At 46.3% G+C, this 20057-nt stretch overlaps 2 protein-coding genes and 1 long non-coding RNA gene across 8 annotated transcripts in view; 2 read left to right on the top strand and 1 right to left on the bottom strand.

The window, feature by feature from the left end:
* Positions 1 to 3885: 3885 nt before the first annotated feature.
* LOC116448261 (torsin-1A-interacting protein 1-like) lies at positions 3886 to 15406 on the top strand. Its single transcript, XM_032118427.1, has 6 exons — positions 3886 to 4048; positions 4294 to 4362; positions 7694 to 7795; positions 8644 to 8703; positions 11227 to 11286; positions 12349 to 15406. The coding sequence occupies exons 1-6, from the start codon at positions 3901 to 3903 to the stop codon at positions 13140 to 13142; spliced, it is 1233 nt and encodes a 410-aa protein (XP_031974318.1). The 5' UTR covers positions 3886 to 3900; the 3' UTR covers positions 13143 to 15406.
* On the bottom strand, positions 14934 to 19298 carry LOC116448262. Its single transcript, XR_004241858.1, has 2 exons — positions 19170 to 19298; positions 14934 to 18179 (listed from the first exon to the last, which is right to left on the bottom strand). It is a non-coding gene; the product is annotated as an uncharacterized LOC116448262 (long non-coding RNA).
* Positions 19299 to 19422: 124 nt separating this feature from the next.
* CEP350 (centrosomal protein 350) overlaps positions 19423 to 20057 on the top strand; it is a 70597-nt gene continuing 69962 nt past the window's right edge. For 5 of the 6 annotated variants that reach the window (XM_032118422.1, XM_032118425.1, XM_032118423.1 and 2 more), the window contains exon 1: positions 19423 to 19519. The gene's annotated coding sequence lies outside the window, so the exon portion shown is untranslated. Of the gene's footprint in view, positions 19520 to 19608; positions 19701 to 20057 lie in introns of those variants that run through there. The other variant, XM_032118419.1, reaches the window with a different exon arrangement.

Raw genomic sequence — 20057 nt, 5'->3', positions numbered from 1 at the left:
CCACAGTCATTCTCGGATGCGGTCAGGAAACAGTAACCCCTTTTTTTTTTTTTGGCTGTATTTCTGCGACTCCGTGGTTGTGCGATTTCCTTCAGGCGCTTCCCGCATTCAGTAACAGTGTTGTGGATTGAAATAAGGAAACCACAGTGAGGGGGGAACTGGTTTGAGAGTTGATTTAGGAAAAGGGCTACAAGAAAAGCAACCCAAACATGTAGGTAGCAAAGCCCAGACTGTGGAAATGTCACACTGCCAGTGCAGGGAGGCTGGGGAGGATGTGAAATGGATGGTCTTCAGCATCAGCCTGGAGGGAAGGGGACGCAGAGCCCACCCAGTGTTCCCTGAAGTGGTCCAGAGACTGCAAGCCGGGGGAAAAGGTCTGAGAGCGTGTGTGTCAGCCCCTGGCCTCATTCAGGCAATGCTTTTCCAAAAAATTATGTTCTAACTTGTGGTGCCTGCACAGTGGCATGTACAGGCATGGGTGTGTTCCAACCCCTTCCCTATTCCCTCTGCGCAGGACACATTTCATGGAAAGCAGCAGCATGGAGCATGCCAGGGGGAAGGCAGCAGCACAAGGAGCTGCAGAACAGAGACAGCAAACCCCCTGAACTCAGCTTGCTGCCTTTTCACCAGCATCCCCAGAGGAGCCCAGCAGCAAATGGCTGAGGCAAAACACAGGGAAAGGCAACTGAAACGGTGCTGGGAAGGAGCAGGCACTGAGTGGCTGAGACTCCTCAGTCTGTGAAGCAGAGGGCTGAAGGGGGACATTTGGCTAATGTTTGATTTGTTTCAGTTTGACTAAATCCCCCCCTTGCTAGTACCTGAGGCACCTGTAAAACAGGTAAGAGGTTGGGTTCAAATGGGCAGAAAAAAATACTCCTTTATGCTGTGTGGAGGAACCCTTACTGGCTCATGGATCACAGAGGCAGCGTCAGAGAGGTCAATAAAATGTGTGTGCCACATTACCCAGGGCTGTCAGCATGGGCACAGGTATCAGTACTGATGCTGCTCGTGTCAGGAGGGTGATGAGAAGGCCAGGTGTGCTGGGCACAGCGCACGCAGCCGAGGCAGGGCTGCACCTTAGTTCTGACAGCGGCTTCCTCGTCACCCGCAGAGCCGGGGAGGGGACAGTGGCCATGGCAGACTCAGCACATTCCCTTATCGTGACCAACCTCTCACCGGGTGCAGCAGAGGCTGTAAAACCAGGAGAATGAAAAAGCAGGAAGGAAAAAGTTGGCATGGCTGATCCACAGAGGCCAAGGTCACCTTGAGGGCCCTGCTCCTGCCTGCCATCAATCTTGCACCCTGACTTGAACTGCATCAGTAAGGAACAGCCAAGGAACAGCAGAGAGGAGCTGCAGGTGTCAAGGGCTTCGTGAGAATCCAAGTATTTTCTATCCCTCTGTCCCTAAAACCATCCAGTCCCTTCAACACAGCAGGTGTTTGGGGCTGAGGGCCCACCCTTTCCACAGAAGCACAAGTGTCACGAAACTGGTGGCAAGTGTGTGACAAAATCAGGGGGTCATTTCGGCTTCTCCAGGTTGAGAACCCGGTTCCCAAAAAGTCATTTGTCAGGAAAATTACCTGGTTGGCCTAGGGCATGAAGTCATCACAAAACTGTTACAAAAAAGGATCTTGACATTGTTATGTTGATTTTTTTTTCCTGGTGTGGTATTTGTTACATCCTCTTTTAGTTCTTGCTTTAGAAAACAATGCTCAATGTGTGTGTTCTGCTTTTAGGACTGAAAAGACGGACAATATTTACTGCTGGTATAGAAGAAGGTATGTTTAACTTAACTCACAAATATTCACTTGCTTTTGAGTGAAACTGCAGCATTTATGGTGTGTTAGTAAAGCATTTAAGATATTTTTTGTTTTGAAATCTTTGTATAGAGAAGACAGGCGCAGGAGTGGAGGCTGAAAGGCACTTCCCTCACCCAGCCTTCCTGTTGGATTGCACAGAACATGCACACGCCTACTCCATTTACAACCCTGAAAAATAACAAAATAACCTCACAAACATGAGCACAGGTGTTCCAGGGTATTGTAGATGAAGTTACTGCTCTTACAGTATCGTCTTCCTCATTCTTGACTTTTTTCAGTGTGTAGAAATCCTTCAGTACCCGTACAGATGAGGGGCTGACCTCAGCAAGAGCAGCTCTGCTCAGAAGGACCTGGGGGTCCTGGTGGATGACAGGTTAACCATGAGCCGGCCATGTGCCCTGGGGGAGTTGGGAATCTGGGGTGCACGGGAAGAGTGTGACCAGCAGCTCAAGGGGACCGATCCTGCCCCTCTACTTGGCCCTAGTGAGGCCACATCCAGAGTGCTGTGTCCACTTTTGGGCTCCTCAGTACAAGAAAGACAAAGAACTGCTGGAGAGGGTCCAGCGGAGGCCACAAAGATGATTTGGGGTCTGGAGCATCTCTTTTATGAGGAGAGACTGTGGGAGCTGGGCCTGTTTGGTCTGGAGAACACTGAGAGGGGATCTCATCAGAGCATACAAATGTCTCGAAGGGGTGTCAAGGATGGTGCCAGACTCTTTTCAGTGACAGGATGAGGAGCAGTGGCCATAAACTAAAACACAGGAACCTCCACCTCAACATGAGGAAGAACTTCTTTACATTGAGGGTGGCAGAGCACTGGAATAGCTGCCCAGGGACAGCCTGGAGTCTCCCTCTCTGAAGATATTCCAAGCCTACCTGGTTCCTCTGTCACCCGCTTCAAGTAGACCCTGCCTTGGCAGGTGTGTTGGACTGGATGATCTCCAGAGCTCCCTTCCAACAGGAACAGTTCTGTGATTCTGTGAATTTGTGAAAGGGTCTGTATTTGCTTAGCAACTCATTTCCAAGGTGGTCTTGAGCTGCTCGCTGCCCTGGCACATAGGAGCACCCCTGAGTTCCTGGTTTTCCCAGCTTTGGGCAGCGCACAGACACTTTTCTGAACTCAGTGAGCAGTCCAGATGTGTGTGTGTTTGTGGAATAAGAAGGTGCTATTTCTTTGCTTAGAAACATCACAGAAACATAGAACAGCTCATGCTGGAAGGAAGCTCAAAAGATCATCTGCTCCAAACTTGCATGGGAGAGGGAGTCCAGAGGAGATCTTGTAGTCCCGTCGAAATGCATCTTGAAAACCTCCAGTCACAGGAACTCTACCACATGCCTGGGTAAAGATGCTTTATCAAGAATGCAATCAAATGCGTTTTAAAATCCCTGTTTACCAGTTATGCATGCGAACAAATGGGTAAGAAAAGTGAAATGCCTAGCGAGTTATTCTACATCTGATTAACCAAAATGATTCCTACACTAAGGAACAAAGTAGTGCAACGTTATCAGCGCCAGAGGATCTCACGTTCCTCAAAGTACCTCCGAGTTTCCTCTCTGCTATTCAGTCGCTATTTGCGCTTATTTTACGGGTTTTTCTGCCTCCGAGAAATGCAAAACTGGCGTTGTAGAAAATAACCGGGAGGGAGCGAAGGCGCCGGGCCCGCGCTGCCCTCGAGGGCCGCCCCCACGGGGCCCCGCCGGGCTGGGGGCCGCGGCCGTCCCGCATTTTTCTCACTGGGGGGCAGCAGCCGCGGGGCCGCCGGACGGGCGTTCCCGGGCTGCTCCCGCCGGGCCCGATCCCGATCCCGATCGCGAGCCGGGGCCCGGTCGGGGCCCGCGGGCGGCACCGGCGGGGCCATGGCGGAGCGGCCGTGGTACCACGTGACGCCGCGGCGGCCGCTCCGCGCGCGGGCGGAAGCGGCGGGCGCGGGTCCCGCCCCGCGGGAAGTGAGGCCCGCGGAGCCGCCCCCGCGGGACGCCGGCAGCGAGGGGCCCGGGCCGGCGGCGGTGGGCGGAAGGGGCAGGGGGCGAGGCAGGGGACGGGGCCGGGGCCGGGGCAGGCGGCGCGGCGCGGCAGCGATGGTGGGCGGCGGTGACGACGAGGCGGCTCCGCCGGACGGCCCCGGGCTGAAGCGGCGGCGGAAGAGCCCCCGGCTGGCGGCGGCGGCGCGGCCGGACGAGCCCGGGGACGAGGTGGACGGCGCGGCCCAGCGCGGCGCGCTGCGGGGTGAGCGGCGCGGGCGGGCGCAGCGGCGCGCGGTGGATCCTGTGGTTGAGGGCGCGGCGGAGCGGCGCGAAGTGGGGCGGGCGGGCGGGCGCCGTGGCGTTCCCTCGGGGGCGTCGGGACGGGGCCGCGCAGCTGGAAACGGCGGGGTCCCGGTGGGGCTGGTGCTCCTGCGAGGCTCTCTGGCCGGGGCCCGGTGGGCTTGAGCTGAGGTGCCGGCTGTGCCCCTCACCCGTTTCTCGTTTCAGGGGACGAGCATCACTTTGGGACCCCGGACTCCCTGACGCGACCCCCTATAAAGGCGTACAGATCGCCAGGTAGGCTTCAGCTCCCGCAGGTCACAGTCCGCGCCGCTGGCCAAGGGGCTGAAATAACCCAAACTTGGGGAAATGGCGTCTCTTGGGTTCTGGCTCCTTGGCAGGCGTTCCCGTGGCTCTGGCACGCAGGTGAGGAGATCCCGCGGTGGCTCTTACCCCATGCACGAGGGATGGAAGGAGAAGCAGTCCTCTAAAGGATCGGTGCATGCCGAGCACGCTGAAGCCCTTAGGGGGCTGTTTTTCCTAATGCATCACTTGGAGCAGTATTTTATCACAGCATCCGATTTTACTAGCACTGCTTGGTTTTAAAAGGCGGGATTTAAATAAGGCATCCTGAGCTGCAGAAATCAATCCCTCAGTGGCTGTGCTCCTTACAGGGAGCAGCATTGCTTATGAGGAAGTGCATAACTGGGGCTTGTCCTTCCTTTGAAACACCAGGCATGCTCCAGGACTTGCTCCTGGCCACTGGGCTGGACAAGCTGCTGTGTTAGTACTGTGTGGCACCTACTTGTTGCTTTAGTTGATGAAACCTGTGTCTTTCTCAAAACTGTAGAAACATCCCAGCGCTGTGTAACAGTCACGGGGCTTTAGCCTGTCCTTGCACCAGGAAACTGTGAATAACTTGTACTTCCTTCCCCTTTACTCTGTTTTGGAGCTGTACATTACCAGTGTGTTGCAGTGCTCAGGGATGAGTTGGGCTAGCCTGGGACTGTTCTCCATTCCCACCTGTGTTCTTGTCACCAAGAACTGTCTCCCTGTATTCTGCTCCAGAAGCAGAATTTCCAGGAGGCATGGAAAAAAATCTTATCTTGAGGAAGGAAGAGCAAGGTTATAAGTATTTCTTTAGGAAGATACAGAGGTTTGTCTGTGAAAAAAGCAGTGGCAAGCTCTTGCTCCCACAGGGTGGCTGACAGGGTATAATAGGCTTAGTGTTTTAAACGTGGCTGTGCTGCTTCAGGAGGTACTGCTGAGGGTTGGGTTTTTAATTAGATGGCTCTAAAAATGAAGCTGGTCTCCCCGCACCACCCTCCCCAGCTCTTAACAGCTGTATTGGATTATAGTCACAACAGGTGTAAAAGTGTGATAACAGACTCTAATTGTTTATATAGAAGCAGAGGAGTAGTTTCCCCCCTCACAGTCCCCCCCCATCTGTAGATGTGCAGTATTGTGCTTTTCCTGCAGAGTTTAGGGGATGGCCTGTGAGGCAGGGGAATAAGCAGGGTGGGTTGTTATGGGGGCATAGTTGTCCTGCTTCCCTGAGAACAGAATGGAAGCAAAACCACACCTTGGGAAACTGGTTTCTGGCTTCTGCTAAGAGGTTTTAAATACAGGTTAGGCAACTTGTCTGGGGAGCTGAGAAGCTTTAAGAAGAATTTGGAAGAGTTTTAAGAGCCTAAGAACCAGTGCATTGAATCAGGCAGCTTCTAGGTCAATGAGCTGAAGATACATGGTAGCAATCTCCATGGAAATTGTCTTTTATAGACCTTTCCTTTCTTCAACTTCTAACTCTTTAGGTAGTGGTTGATGCCAAGAAGGGGAGAGGAGTTAAGGGTAGGGACTGCCTGAGTAGCCCTCTTTAGACTCATAGATCCTTTTGGTTTTCTGGTCACAATTACTGGGAGATTTCCCTTGTAAACCTTGGTACATAATGAAATATTATGGATATGTGGTTTGGCATTCCTGAAAATTAAGTAATTTGGTGAGTGTCCTTGTTCTGAGCTTTGTGGGAAATCAGTCACTTAACAGTTTTTTAAGATGGATTTAAAACACAGGGGCCCATTCAGTGTGTGCAGATACTTCACTGTTGCACCTGTGATTTACCACAGTTTAAAACTTAGAGCTTTTTTCCCGTCTTTTGTGGTTTGGGTGGGTTCAGTGGTTTTGTTTTTCTCCTTTGTACGTTTGACATACACTGGCGTGCTGGAACTGCCAGAACACGTTAGAAAAAGGCTGTTTTCTTTGTTGAAGTAAAATCCCTAAACACTAGGTGGCAAGCTGTGCATTGCCCTTGGCATATGGTAAAAGAGCTACAGAAACACATTAAACCCCAGGAGAACCCTGGGCTGTTTAAAGAGTAAAAGGGCCCAGAGTGAATGTTAGAAAAAAATTTACCAATTGTATTCTTCGCTTTGCTGTTTGCTTTGCTGATGCTTGATAGCTGTGCCATGATCTCTGTCCCCCAGCTGTTCTACAGCTTTTTATTCTATACCTGAGCTTTTTCTTATTGATGCCTTAGGTTTTAACTTTCATATTTTTAAATCCTGTACTGCCTAGTGTGTAACTCTGAAGTTTCTTGTAGCCTGTTGACTTCTGCTCTCTCATGCTAGGGAGACATAACAAAGCCTCTCCAGGCCTGCTCTCCAAGGACACTCAGACTGTCCTAGGCCCAAAAGTATAAACCAAAAACCTCTAAAGGGGGGGGGGGCAAGCTTGGGGAAACTACATCATTAGCTGAAGCTTTAATTGGAGAATTAACCCTGATGTGCAAATGAACCAAACTTATAAAAGTGTGAAGAACTCCTGACCTGTTGTCCATCTTGGGTCCGTTTTGAGAGTAGCCTCTGGCTCCCCAGGGGGTACCTTTGAAGGCCTTTCGAATAAACACCTACCTTTATTCCCTTATTCTTGTCTAGTCTCTGTTTTTAGGTTGCCTCTCTAGGCATCATTATCAGCCCCTTGCTTCTGGGATTGCACTTTATCCTTTCCTGTGTTTGGCTTCCCAGCCCTGACCTTTGCTCTGTGACCTCTGATACTCCACAGGGCTTTGTTCTTTCTAGTTAGTTACATTAACTAAGCTGGGTTTCACAGCTGAACAACTCTGTAATTTGGCAAACCTGCTGAAAGATGTTGGTTTAGATTCTTCCCAGCTACCTGAAGGGTGAAATTAGGTTGTCGTTCTCTCTGTTAGGAGAGAACAAGACCCAACTAAAGGATGGCTTGGACTTGTACTACAGCACAATTGTTGTTTGTAAGTTGAGTGCCCAAAGCGGTGGGAAAAACTCTCTGTACTCCCATGGCATGTATTTGCTGGTTTGCACTGAATCCCCTTAGTGTAAGCAATTTCTCAGCTCCTAGTATTCATGTTTTTAAGCCAAGAACTCCTAAAAATTGATTTTTTTTAAAGAAGTGTGTGGTGGTGCAGACAGCTGTATTTCTAGTGAACTCAAATGTACCATAACCATTTCAAGTCTTAGTTGGCTTTTGTTGCATTTGGGAGTTCACAACTTGAAAGATCACTGATTTAGATCATGGCTGTTCTGAAACCACATCTTGGTCCTTCAGATTTATGATGTTGCCAATCCTCTCTTTGTTCTTTTTTTGCTCCTGACAGGTGGTACTACAATTCACTCTGAAGAGAATCCAGTAAAGGAAAATGCAAAGGCTTATGACAGTAACAAAACTGAGAAACCAAACAGTTGTACACCATTAAAAGGTAACACCTTTTATCAGTACTTTTTCCATGGTGGAACAAATGATTGCTTAAATGTACTAAAATGACAACCATTCAGTTCTGTTAGAAAAGGGGAAGTTTTTGAGCTGAAATCTGAGTGGATGAAAAAGGGGTTTTTTTTAAAAAAAAAATTTTCAGTGTGTACTCCTGCCTGAGCCAAAGTAAAACTGATTGTAGTATGATGTTAATCTGCTTGGGTGTAAAACCTTAAGGTTCAAGAAAATGCAGATTCCAACTTTTTCAAAAACCACATGGGTGTTTATCAAGCAAAACAAAAAGAAGAGTAATATCATACCTGCCTCAAAAAACTGATGAGAGTGGATCTTTAATTGCCTCAGGCAAAGAAAACTAAAACTGTTCTTTTTCTAAAAAGGTGAGTTATCTTTGACTTTAGCAGGGGGAAGCTGACTACACCAAGTGATTTCAAAGTGCGGGAGCACTTTGCTTGTTGCTCAGAGATTTTTCTCGATGTGTGTTACAGAAGCAATGAGGAGGTTCAGTGAGAAAAAAATGCGATCATTTTTAGCCACAGAAGGTAGTTATGTGTCTTTTCAAAATAAGACATTAGAAGAATGATTTATCATATTGGCAAAAGCAGGGTGAAGGGCCAAATTAAGCCCTTTCTAATAGATAACAGTAGCTTTCTCCAGCTCAGAGGGGTCCAAGAGGCTGTTTGTATGCTGTATGCTTGGTTTGTCAGCACAGCATATCTTCCTGCCCTAATAAGCTTTGAGGATTTCATAGAAAGACCTAAAAGCATGTATGGCTGGTCTGTCTTATTCTGACCTCTGATGTGGCAACTGAGTTCTTCATTTGTGCTTTGGTTTCAGAAATAAAGGCTGACTTCCTTGAGAAAAATCAAGGGTGCTACTCAACATCTACACCACTGAGTAAGTAAAACAAGAGAACCCAGTCTTTCTCTGTTGTTAGATGAAAAGGACAGAATTATTTTCCTTTCCTCTGCTTCTGGTTTTTCTTGTGCCCTGGGACACTGTCTGGGAAGATGGACAGACGCTCAGGAGGCAGATTCAAATAGAAGCTGGAGAAGGCAGCACACTCCAGTCAGAGCCTTTCTGTGAGGTTATTCAACTTGCTGACCCCAGAAAATGCTCCACTTTCTCTTTTATTTTTCGTTTTGGAGTTGGCTCATGGGACAGTAAGTGGCAGAGCATGGCGTAGAGGCATTGTGGGGGTGAGCTGAGGAAGGGAACAAAACCTTCACCTTTTGGTGGCAGTGAGTGTTAGTTTGTACACAAACCTTCCCTTTTGTCCCTTCCCTGAGAAGTGGTGGCTTGCTATGATTGAATTAGTTGTTCTATACTCCTGCAAAGGAGCAGCATTTTCTTTGCTGGCAAAATCCAGTCTGCTCACCTTGTGACCAGCTCCCAGTGTTTCAGACTTTTGGTTGTTTTTGTGGGTTTGTTGGGCTTTTTTGGTTGTGCTTTTTTTTGTTCCCCCCCCCCCCCCCCCCCGTTGGAAGAGTACTTGAAAGAAGAAGAAGAAAAAAAAATATTCCGACTTCTTAGTAATGTCTGGGTGCTTGTTTCTGTCCTCAACAGGTATGGGTATAGATAAACAAAGTTTTGTAAATCAGATTTCAGTCTGAAGAACCTGCAGGGGTTGTTTGCATTTTTGTTTCATTTTGTTTATTAAACCATGGTGCCTGCAGGAAGAGAAGCTCATCTTATGGTAGCTGTACATCTGTGAAATGCCTTTGAAAAATGGATCTGTGCTGGAACTTCTCTCTAGTCTGGTACTTTTACTTGTCTGTGCCACTCCAGGTGCTGCAGGAGTGATTAGTTGGGTGAAGAACTTCAGAAGATCTCTTAAAACACTGAAATCTTTACGGTGTCTGCAGAAGTTACACTTTTTGAGTTAAGCAAGACATAATTTACTTGGCCTTTGTGCACGTTGTGTTGTAAATAAGGCATGATTATTAGGCAGAGTAAGATCTGGTTTTAGGCTGTTTATTGAATTATTTTTTCCTTTAGTGTATGAGTTACAGCTATCACCTAAATATGAAACCTAATCTGTGCAAACAGAGCTGCATTGTGAAGTATTACAGAATCGAGGTGATTTTTGAGCTGTTAACACTTAGAAGATTGAGATAAGCTTAGCCAGTGACAAGCTCCATGGCTGTGCCCTTTTGGGGTGGGGGGTTGAAATTACAGAATAGGGCAGTTCATTAAGCCAGTTAAGCCCCAGCTTAAACCAGAGCTGCTTTTAGCATCTTCTGTGATTACATTCATACAGAAACAAGGTTATAGAGTTTATTTCAGTGTCTTTAAATAACTACTGCAGGGTATGTTTGTTCAATTTATTCTCAATAGTGCCATTGACAGTGCCCTGATTTGGTTATATATTATTAAAGAGCCTTCAGCTTTGAACCAGTTGCTGTAGTTCACAAGGAGCCAGAAACTCTCCTGTCTTTTTAATTAACTGGCTAAATGCAGCAAACATGCTGACCAAAAATTGCACAGTATATATTCATACTGGTCTCTTGGGAAAGTTGTTCATAACACTTTATGGATAATGCCTCTTGTACTTTGCTCTCTGAGCCCATTTGAATAAATAGACCAAAAGTATATTTTGAAGTTGAAAGCTTGCATTTTGCTTTAAAAGCATAATTCATCCCAAGAAACTGACTGCTGACGAAGCAGGCCTCCAACCCAAGCTACACGGAGAGGGAAAATAAGGCTATGCATTTAACATATTGCTTTGGTTTTGCTATTTATATCTTGCATTATGTTATTTTTCTAGTGTGTCCATTAATTAAGTTTCCATTTTTTATGTCTCTCAAATTCTTGAGCAAAATCAGGAAACTTAATCGGGACATGGGATCCTTGTGCAGAAAAGAACAGGTCATTAAATCTCTTCCATTCTGTCACCTTGTACTTGAAATTGAGTATTATTTGCATAATTCTTCAAGAGTTGAAAATCTTTGGGGGTGATTTGCGGTGGAGTGGGGACTTGCACGTCCTATGCGAGATTGTCAGGATGGCTTGGGTACTGGCATTTGGCAAATAGCAGAGATGGAGTGTTGCTCTGACAGCTGAGTGAGACTTCTCGGAGTGGTGGTGGTGGTGAATTTCCCTTGTTCAAGGTTAATCTGTGGAGCAGAAGGGGCGAGTGATGTGGAAAAGAACCAAAACCCCTGTACGTGACACAGCCCCACCTGGGATGAGGTGACAGCCTCACCTTTGCTCCGGCTTAGCAGGACTGTGTTTGCCTCAGCAAGGTGCTTTGTTACCCTTCCTGTAAGCTTTTTGTGGAATTTTGTATGTAAAAGCATAACTAAGAACAGCTTTTCGTTGAAAATGATGCAGTTTGGTGATTCCAACTCCGTGCTGGAAGATTGGTTGTAATTGTTGGCTTAGTGTTTTTCTCATGTTCCTTTCTTAATCTCTTAACAGGCGGAAGTAAATTTCAGAATCAGTCTAGTAAAGAGAAGCAGTCACAGCCTTTGGCCAAAAGTAAGACTTCTGCTTTCACTTCTGTTTCATGCTTCTGTAACATTTAACCATTTTCATGCCTTTCCAAGTATTACAGTTCTGGGGAGCTGGTGTTATGCTGAGGGTCCTTGCCAGAACAGATGATTTGCTTGCTAGGACATGTCATCAGCATGAAGGAGGGAAGGGTGTTGTATAATGAGTAACATTTTCACCTGAATATAAGGTCTTTCATCTGTAATGTTTACAAAATCAAAACGGAGGCAGGGCTAGTGGTGGTGGTGCTATTTAACCATTGTTGTGTTGCTGCCCTGATAAAAGTTAGGGTATAAAAAGGTAGCAAAAGGAATGCAGTTCATCCTGTTTCCAGGAAGATTGGTGTATTTTGTCACTCATTTTACTGGGAACAGAATCGAGCCTTTTGCTTGTAGTACGTGAAACAAGTGTTCATTTAACTGTTCAAATACGAAACCAAATCCGAATACCTGGTATTTGATGTGCAATGTTTGCTGTGTGTACTCTTTGTGAAGCTCACTGCTCCAAAGGCCACAACGTTTTCTGATAGTGTTGACCACCAGTGTTTGAGATGCAAATACTGCTGCAGGAACTATTTTTACCCTTACAGGAACAGGAAAGAGAAATAACAGAAAGCTTTCTGGCGCAGCCAGGTTTTCTATACGACATTTTCTGCAGAGCATAAATGTAGGAAAACCTATGACCTTTTTCAGAACCATTTTAAGCTTGTGGTTTGGATTTTATTAAATTGAATGGAATATTGATGAACTTTAAGAGCTCCTTTTTAAGAAGAAGGTCTAATTTAGTCAATCTGGGAACATGTACAAATGTTCTTTTTTGTAAATGCTGTCACTTCACAAAATTGCTTAAGAAGTTCAAAACTGTGTTCGGGTTTGTTTTGTGGTTTGTTTGGGTTTTTTTAACTAGATTGTCTTTTCTATGCTCTTCAACTACTGTACCACTGTTGAGAATGGGATGATTTCAGAGTTTCCTCTTATTTTCCTTTCACTTGTTGACTTCTGATGCCTTTTAAAACATTGTTTTCTTCTTGTTTGCTCCCTCTCTCCATAGATGATGGTGAATCGCAGAATGGATTTCACAAGATGTGGGCTTGGTTCCTGGTTCTGTTAATTAGTGTCTCATTGCTTTATGTCCTGTGGAGTGGATTTTGGGGTGGAACCTCCTCAAGTAGAGATGCTGAAATTCTGCAAGAGTTTCGGGCCCGGATGAAGAAACTAAAAGATACTTACCAAAGTCAGGACCCCAATCTGTGGAGAAGAGCTCATGTGTTCCTTGAGAAACATCTGAACGCTTCCCATGTGCATCTGGAGCCGGCTATCTTGCTGCTGACAGCTGGCCGGGAAGCTGAGAAGGCCCTGAGGTGCCTGAGTAATGAGATTGCCGATGCTTTTGCCTCCTCCCAGAATGCCACTACGATCAGGATCAACGGGGTGGACAAGGCTGTACTGGACAGTGACCTCGTCAAGCTGGAGGTGGACACGGCGCTCAGCTCCGGCTTCAGAGAAGGCAAGAAGGTGGCAGTGGTGCATCGCTTCGAGTCACTGCCTGCAGGCTCCACCTTGATCTTTTACAAGTACTGTGACCATGAAAATGCAGCCTTTAAGGACGTGGCCCTTCTGCTGACAGTTCTCCTGGACGAGCAGTCGCTGAGGAAGAGCTTCACCTTTCAAGAAGTGGAGGAGAAAGTCCGGGATTTCCTCTGGGCAAAGTTCACTGGTTCAGATGTTCCTAGTTCTTATAATGGCATGGACACAGATAAGCTGAGTGGACTGTGGAGCCGGATATCTCATCTTGTGTTGCCTGTTTGGCCTGAAAAGGGCCTCCCTCTGGAGGGATGCACATAAAAGTTGCTAGAGAGCACTTGGGAAAGGAGGAGGATGCAAAATGTGTGTTGCAAGGCAGAACAGGGAGGAACTTAGTGTGGCTGCTGAGCTCAGGCAGCAGCAAACCTGTCCTTTCTGTGCAGAGACTTTCCACCAACTGGCAGGGTTGTTTCTGCCAAAGCAACTGGGACTTCTCTAAGTAAACTACAGAGTGTAACTTGCTGGTTGTTGGTAAATTGCATTCAGTGATGCATTCAGCCTTGGTGTCCTGGGGCTGGACGTTGCTGTGCATCACTGCAGAGTCGCTCATCTGCCTCTGAACCTGCCTTGATGCACTGTTGGCTTTGCTGTGAGGATCCTTCTCTGGTGGCACATAGAGCTGGTAGCACATCTGACAAGGTAACAAGAATGTAAAAAACATCACCTTCATCTGCCAGAATTGCTTACTTTTCTTCTAACATAGGAAATAAACTGAAAATGATGATTAAGTGATGTGAGTCTAAGCACAAGCTCTTTCCTGATCCATTAGGTCACAACATAGACGCAGCTATCTCTGGCCACTTGTAGAAGTGGCAAAATTGTTTCAAAGATCTGTGACTTGTAGAGAACCTTCCAGCAAGCGTTCCTTCCTTAAACAAGCCTGCCCCAAACAGTTCTGGAGAGAGAGGAAAGCTGAGGTACAAAGGTTGCTTAAAGGCAGTAGTGCTAGTGTCAGTTAAATAATCCCTCAGTACCTCTTTGCCTGGCCGCTTGCAGGAGTTCTCTACTCCTTTTCAAAGTTTCGCCAGTCTTAAAATTTGGATGGAAATGATAAAATGTCAGCCCTGTGTACATACTATCTCCTTTCCAAACAAAACTTTAGGAAGACATAGGTTATTTCTCATTTTACTAAGATAATTATTTTTGCATTGAGAGAATCTATTTATTTGTGGTACCTGATACCTTAAAAAAATAACTTTTCTTCTTGTACCTGTGTATAACCTGCTGCTTGCTGTATAAATTTCTAGCAAAGAACAGATTTGCAAAGCATGCTTTTAAAATGCTTTTTAGTCTCTCATGTCAAGAATTCCTCACACCAGATTAAAAACAAGTACCTGTTTCTATTGTTAAGTACTTTGTGTAAAAAAATAAAGAGAATAGCAGCACTTCCATTTCATTGCTGTTACTTCATCCTCTGAGCTATTGGTCCATGTACATTTGGTTTTATTGAGTATGAGGGGGAATGTGTGAAGATGCTCTCAAATTAATATGTTTTCTTGTAACAGCTGAGAGATTGGGCCCATCCTTCATTCACAGGCCCCCTGAGCTGTCCTGTTGCAAAAAAAAATCCTTTTCAACCAGGAAAACCTGTTGAGGAGCTGGAGCTTCTGGCTTCTTTGTGCAAGGCAAGGTTGGGGGTATGAAGTGGAATCAACCAAAATCCCCTGAAGCATATAAAAGAGCAGAGTTTGAGACACAGAGCTGTGGTCACTTAAACCAGAGGTGGATTTGTTCTAACTATTGAGAGCTGGCAATTGATAATGCTTCCTATTTTAATAGGCAGAAATAAAAACAGTAAGAAGACATGGAAGTGCTGTTGTTCTGGATGTTTAATAGCTCAGGAAGGAAAAGATGGCATTTACACTTTGAACATTTCACTGGACAAATGTTTTTTATTAAAAAAAAAAACTGTGACTTATTTTCAAATGTGTCCACATAGCATATTTGTTTGTATATTATGTAAACTATTTTAGTAATGATTCAAAATAAATGTACTTGTTTGTTTTATAAAGCTGTTTTAAGACTTGCCATTGAATTTTAAGTGGTCAGAGGTTTTTTTCCCCCCATGTTTAAATTGCTCATTTCACCTTTGACCAACTACAGACACCTAAAATACAACCTTTGGCAAAATTTAGAACTTTAGAGAAAGTTGAGTGGAGTGGTAGACACTGTGATGCAGATGCATGTATTTCATAATGTGAGGGCTTTTGTCTAACAGGGAATGTTTCAGGAAATGGCTGTGAATTGTTTTTTACTTGGTGTTCTTGTATTAATTCCCCAGTTCTGATTTCAGCTGGAACTAATGATAAGATACGGTTCACTTGTTTCATTAGCCTGATACAAGAGTCAGCAGCTGACAAAAGGGATGACTTCATTCTTGTTCCACTCCTAGCTGCATGTTCTGTACCTTTGGTGTTGCAAACAAGTGCACTGTGAACTGACTGGAGGGACAGTCTTACTGAAAAGTAACTTAAAAATTATCAGAACTGGCCACCGCAAAAAAAAAAATAAAAAAGACAAAGTTGTGACATAAAGACAGGAGATTCCATACACATACAAATAAAACATCTTTAATGCAGGCTTTTTTCTGTTTCTAAACCTTCTCTTCCTTACAGGTATTACAGAGCTATATTCCTGGTTTGAGAGAAAATAGGATGGTGTCTGGAAATAAAGACTTAATGTTGTGCTGGGAAAGGAAAATAACTTTTTTTGTTGTTGTGAAGTATGGGGAAAGCCTACAGAGGTGTATTTCCAAATATATTGTACTGCTTAGTCTGAAAAAAAATGAAAAACAAGACAGTATAGTCAGTTGCCCTTTCCATAGGAAAGGCTCAGGATTAGAAGACTCTTCTGCTCTTGAAGCAGCAGGTCCTTTTATAGCTGTTGTGGCTTTGTCCTTAAAAGGCTTTCATTAAATATCCACAGGTACTTAATGCAGATCTCATTAAGCAACTCCTACTCAGCCAGAGGTGAAGAGTAGTGTCTGTCTGTGTTCCTCACAGGCAGCTGATTACTATCCTCCTTGTATAATTATTTCATTGCCTGGGGCAAACGGAGCCATTTGATGTTTTCCAAACTGTAAAATAGTTTGGCTCCTTCTAGAGCAATCTCAGTTGTGAAGTTGAAGTGTCCCTGACTGTCAGCAGATCAGGAAATTAGTCTGTGATGGAAAAAATGTGAGTTTACAGAGCAAGGACACTAGATCTGCCTTGGGCTGAGAAGGGGCCTTTTCTTCTGTGGCCTTTAGCAAAAAAACTTTGGGTAGAATGTGATCTTTTGAGGGGCTGAACCAGCTACACCCCAAGTTGCAGACAAGAGTTCCAGCACTCTGGAAATGGTCAAAGTGCTCCTTGGGTTGGTGAGCAGACAGACCTGCAGCTGCTGAGAGCCCCTTGCAGGTGGAAGGGGGAGCGTGGCCCCTCTTCTGCTGCTCCTGCTGTCACCTGTGGGCACCTGCAGGACGGAAATGCCTCATTGCCTTCAGCCGTGGATGTCGGGAAGGGGATCCAGAACAAAGCACTGCCCATCTGTTGTTACCTCGTCTGTCACGCCCTGCTCTGAGTCATGCTGTGCTGTGCTGAGTTTGGAGCATGCTAAGCAGGTCTGGAAACAGGAATTAATTTTTTCCCCCATTTTTTCACATCAACAAAATCATACTTTCTGCAAATTTAAAAAAAAAAACTAAAGCAAAACAACAAACGCGAAAAACCAAAAAAAGCCAACAAAAAGTTGTGGTTTTCATATCCTTGTTTTTGAAAATTATATCTGTTTTGAATGAAAAGTCCAGCTCAAACTGAGTGCAAAAGGTAAGGTGAGAGCTCTGTGTTAAGGTAGGCATAAAAGTATTTGCTGTACAGAACACAGCTACATGCACAATCTGCAGTGCAATTGCCAGCATGCTGTATTTAGGAAAAAGAATCTGGTTTTGGAGGGCTGTAATGATACATGAACAACTTGCCAGATTCTGTGTTAGGACCCTGTGGTACAGCTGGAAAACTGTGGGAAGAAATCCGAAGTGATGCCTTTATTTTATAAGAGAAGAATTTTTCATGCATTGTTTCTGCTGTTGGATGAACTGCAAAGCTGTAGGAGGAGTACAGAGAAGAGAGGGGGGTGTCCTGGAGTCCTCACAGCTGTCCTGTGTCCTGTTTTATTGTCAGCTCCTGACAGTTGGATTTATAATTGTATGCCTGGAAAATCTCATTCCATGTCCAACAGGTGGAAGCACCCTTCCCCAAATTCCTCCATGGCTCTTGGGAGCCACGTCAATCAGGGAAAGGGGGGAGGGAATCTGGGGGCTCTTGGCTGCAGTAGCCAGCTGCCCCTTTCTAATTTTAGAAGGGGTGTGCAAGAACAGTGTGGAGTGGAAAACTTTCCAAACCTCTCTCTTAAAGCTGCAATAACCACGGTAGTGAAAGATGAGAATGTGGCTCTTAACTTTTAACTTACTGTGTGTCTCCATCTACCACCTCCAGTGCTGGGGCAGTGCTCGCTGCTGTTCCCTCGGCTGCTCTGCCCTTCAGGGAGCTCATCCAGCTGGAGTGTGCTCAGCTCCTCCTGTTCTCTCAGCTGTGGCTCTTTGCAGGTAAACGGCTTCTTTATTTCTAATCACTGAGAATTTCACAAGATAACTGCATTTTGCACAAGAAGGCCTTTCTCTTTTTCTTTCTCTTCTCGTGTAAGATGTTTGCCCATCAGAGCTTTCCACTCACTGTAAGGGAATCTTTGAAAGTGTAATCTAAAGTGTTACAATTAGGTTCCACTGGCAGACACAGAGAATAAATAGAAGCAAAACCAGAATACAAACACCGCCTTTTAATTTTATTTGACTGAATGAAACCAAATGATTTCCATGTTTGAGAAAATCCTAATGTGATGCCTAGTTTGCCTGGAGATGAGAAGGAGGAGCGTGAAACTAGACTAACTGCTTCCAAGCAGAAAAGAGAAACTATGTTTAAAAGCATAATTAAAGAGGCAGTGCATTACGAAAGTGCTGAATAATTTAAATAGGCTGCCAGTCCAGCATTATTAAGCAGTAAATTTAAGCAAACACTATGTGATGATAGGGAATGTAACAATTTAATGTGCCCTAGTCTGCAATCGGGGCTCCCATACATTGCAGTAATATTGTTTTCACTGACTGATATTGCCATTATTATTATTATTACTTACACTCTGCTGCATTTGGGAGCAGCAAGTTGTTCTTTGAGGACTCAGGAGGGAATTTGGCACTACTTACCACTTTTTCCCATTGGAGCTCTGCTTGTCTTTCCATGTTCATGCATTTTTTTCGCTCACCTGGCAAAACAATATAATTTCCAAAGGTTTAACCGCTGACATCTCGAGCTTGCCTCTTCTTTCAAAGGAGGTATGCTTATGCAGGAAAATGTACTCCGTAATTAGTTTGTGTATGTAAAAGACCCAAATTAAGGCTAAATGAGTATCCTGTAATTGTGACGTGATTGAGTTCTGCATTGCCTAAACCTCATCGCTGTAATCTCTCAGTGTTTAGGGTGTTTTCCTATGATGTTCCCACACTGGAATAACTTACATGCAAAACGCTGACCATTTACCAGAGGAGAGGCTATGTAAAAATAGTTTAATCCTTTTTAGTGGAGTTAAAAAAAAAAAGGAAATAAGTAGCTCCAGTAGTTACCGTGATCCCTTGGTGTTTGGGGTAGATAACTCTCCACCCCACGCTCCCCCAAGAAATTTGGCACCGAACAATCACACTAATGACTGAAAACCAGACTGGGGAAGTTGTAGACAGGCCCTGAAGGGAACATTCCCAAAATAACTGTAGGAAGAGATTCTTTTTTCCTATTCTAATAACTTTCCTTCTTCAGTGGAAATAATTTTGCCATAGCTGGATAATATCTTAGACCTATTTTTGAAACGTGGGTGGTTTTAATGCATCTTCGGGGTGGAATCTATGCCTTAGAAGTCAGTATACTAACAAATTCTTCCGTGTCTGTAATGAGTGTTAAAAGTGAAATGAAGCCCGTGGTACTTAGTCATGTCTCTGAAGTTCTGCAAATGTTGATTTAAATTTAAATTTGGCAGAGTGTAATTGGAGACGCTTTCATTTGCAAAAAAAAAAAAAAAAAAAGAAATTATTTTTCTAAAGGTGACTTAGCTATGAACACAAATGACTAAAAAGCGGTGCCCTATTTTCGGCTGGAGCCGCTTCAGCAATGCCAACATCAGCGCTGCGTTTAATTAGCATTGCCAACTCCTGCGTTCGCACCAACACCCGGGGCTCTGCATAGAAAACGCAAGGGGACCTACCCGGCAGGTCAAGCCTGTTGAACTGCGAGGGGAAAAACAAAAGCTTCGAGGGAAATATTGGCGAACGAGGCTCCCCGAGGCTGAGGGAGGGCAGGGCGGCCGCGCCGCACACAACATGGCGCCCGGGGCCCGGCGGGACGGCGCCATGCTGGGAAGGTCGGCGGCCGCCCGGTTCTCGCGAGAGTTTCCGGTGCGCCGCCGCCGCCGCCGCTCCGTGTCAGTTGCGGGCCGGTAATGGCGGCGCTGAGGGGCCGCTGAGGGGCCGCGCACCGGGCTCGGGCCGCCCTCCCTCTGTCCGCCCTCCGCGGGATGTGCCGTGACCTGCCGCCGGCGCAGCGGGCGTCCACCAGGTGAGGAGGCGGCGGGAGTGGCCCGCGCCGCCGCCCCAGGCCGCGGTCGGCCGGCGGTGCCGCCCCGCCGGGGCGTCGGGCGAGGTGGGGCCGGGGCGGGCCCGGCCCGAGGAGCTGCCGGCTGTCAGTTGGCTCGGCCGCTCCGCCCGGCTCCGGCGTCTCCGCGGCATCCGCCTCACCCGTTAAGTCGCTTTCTTTTTCTAGTTTTAATTTGTTTTCCGCTGCTCGTCGTACCTGGGGGTCGCGGATGAAGGGAGAGGGTTGCGGTGTTGCGTTTCGCTGTTGTCTTTTCGCGTTGTGGGGGAAACCGCCGACCCCGGGTGTTTCTGCGGAGAAACAGAAACAGAGCCCGGGTGGCCCCGCCGCCCTCGGAGCCGCCCCGAGCACCGGGACGGCGCTTTTAAAGTTTAAATGTGCGCTTTGCTCGTGCCCGTGCTGTGCCGGGCGTCCTGCCCCGGCATTGCGGCATCGCTCAGTGTCTGCCCGCTCAAAGTCCTCCTGACATCCCCGGGAACGTCTGCCCCGAGCGTTCTCTGAC

The sequence above is a fragment of the Corvus moneduloides genome, chromosome 9 (genome assembly GCF_009650955.1).
Source record: "Corvus moneduloides isolate bCorMon1 chromosome 9, bCorMon1.pri, whole genome shotgun sequence".
NCBI classification, from domain to species: Eukaryota; Metazoa; Chordata; class Aves; order Passeriformes; family Corvidae; genus Corvus; species Corvus moneduloides.
Note: the sequence above shows the minus strand (reverse complement) of the source record. Positions and strands in the feature narration are given on the sequence as shown.

Excerpts from the sequence above, each read along its gene's own strand:
- LOC116448261 (XM_032118427.1), top strand. The coding sequence starts at position 3,901 with ATGGTGGGCGGCGGTGACGACGAGGCGGCTCCGCCGGACGGCCCCGGG. Across the intron at positions 4,363-7,693 it reads AAAGGCGTACAGATCGCCAG|GTGGTACTACAATTCACTCT; the intron begins GTAGGCTTCAGC and ends TGCTCCTGACAG. Across the intron at positions 11,287-12,348 it reads GTCACAGCCTTTGGCCAAAA|ATGATGGTGAATCGCAGAAT; the intron begins GTAAGACTTCTG and ends CTCTCTCCATAG.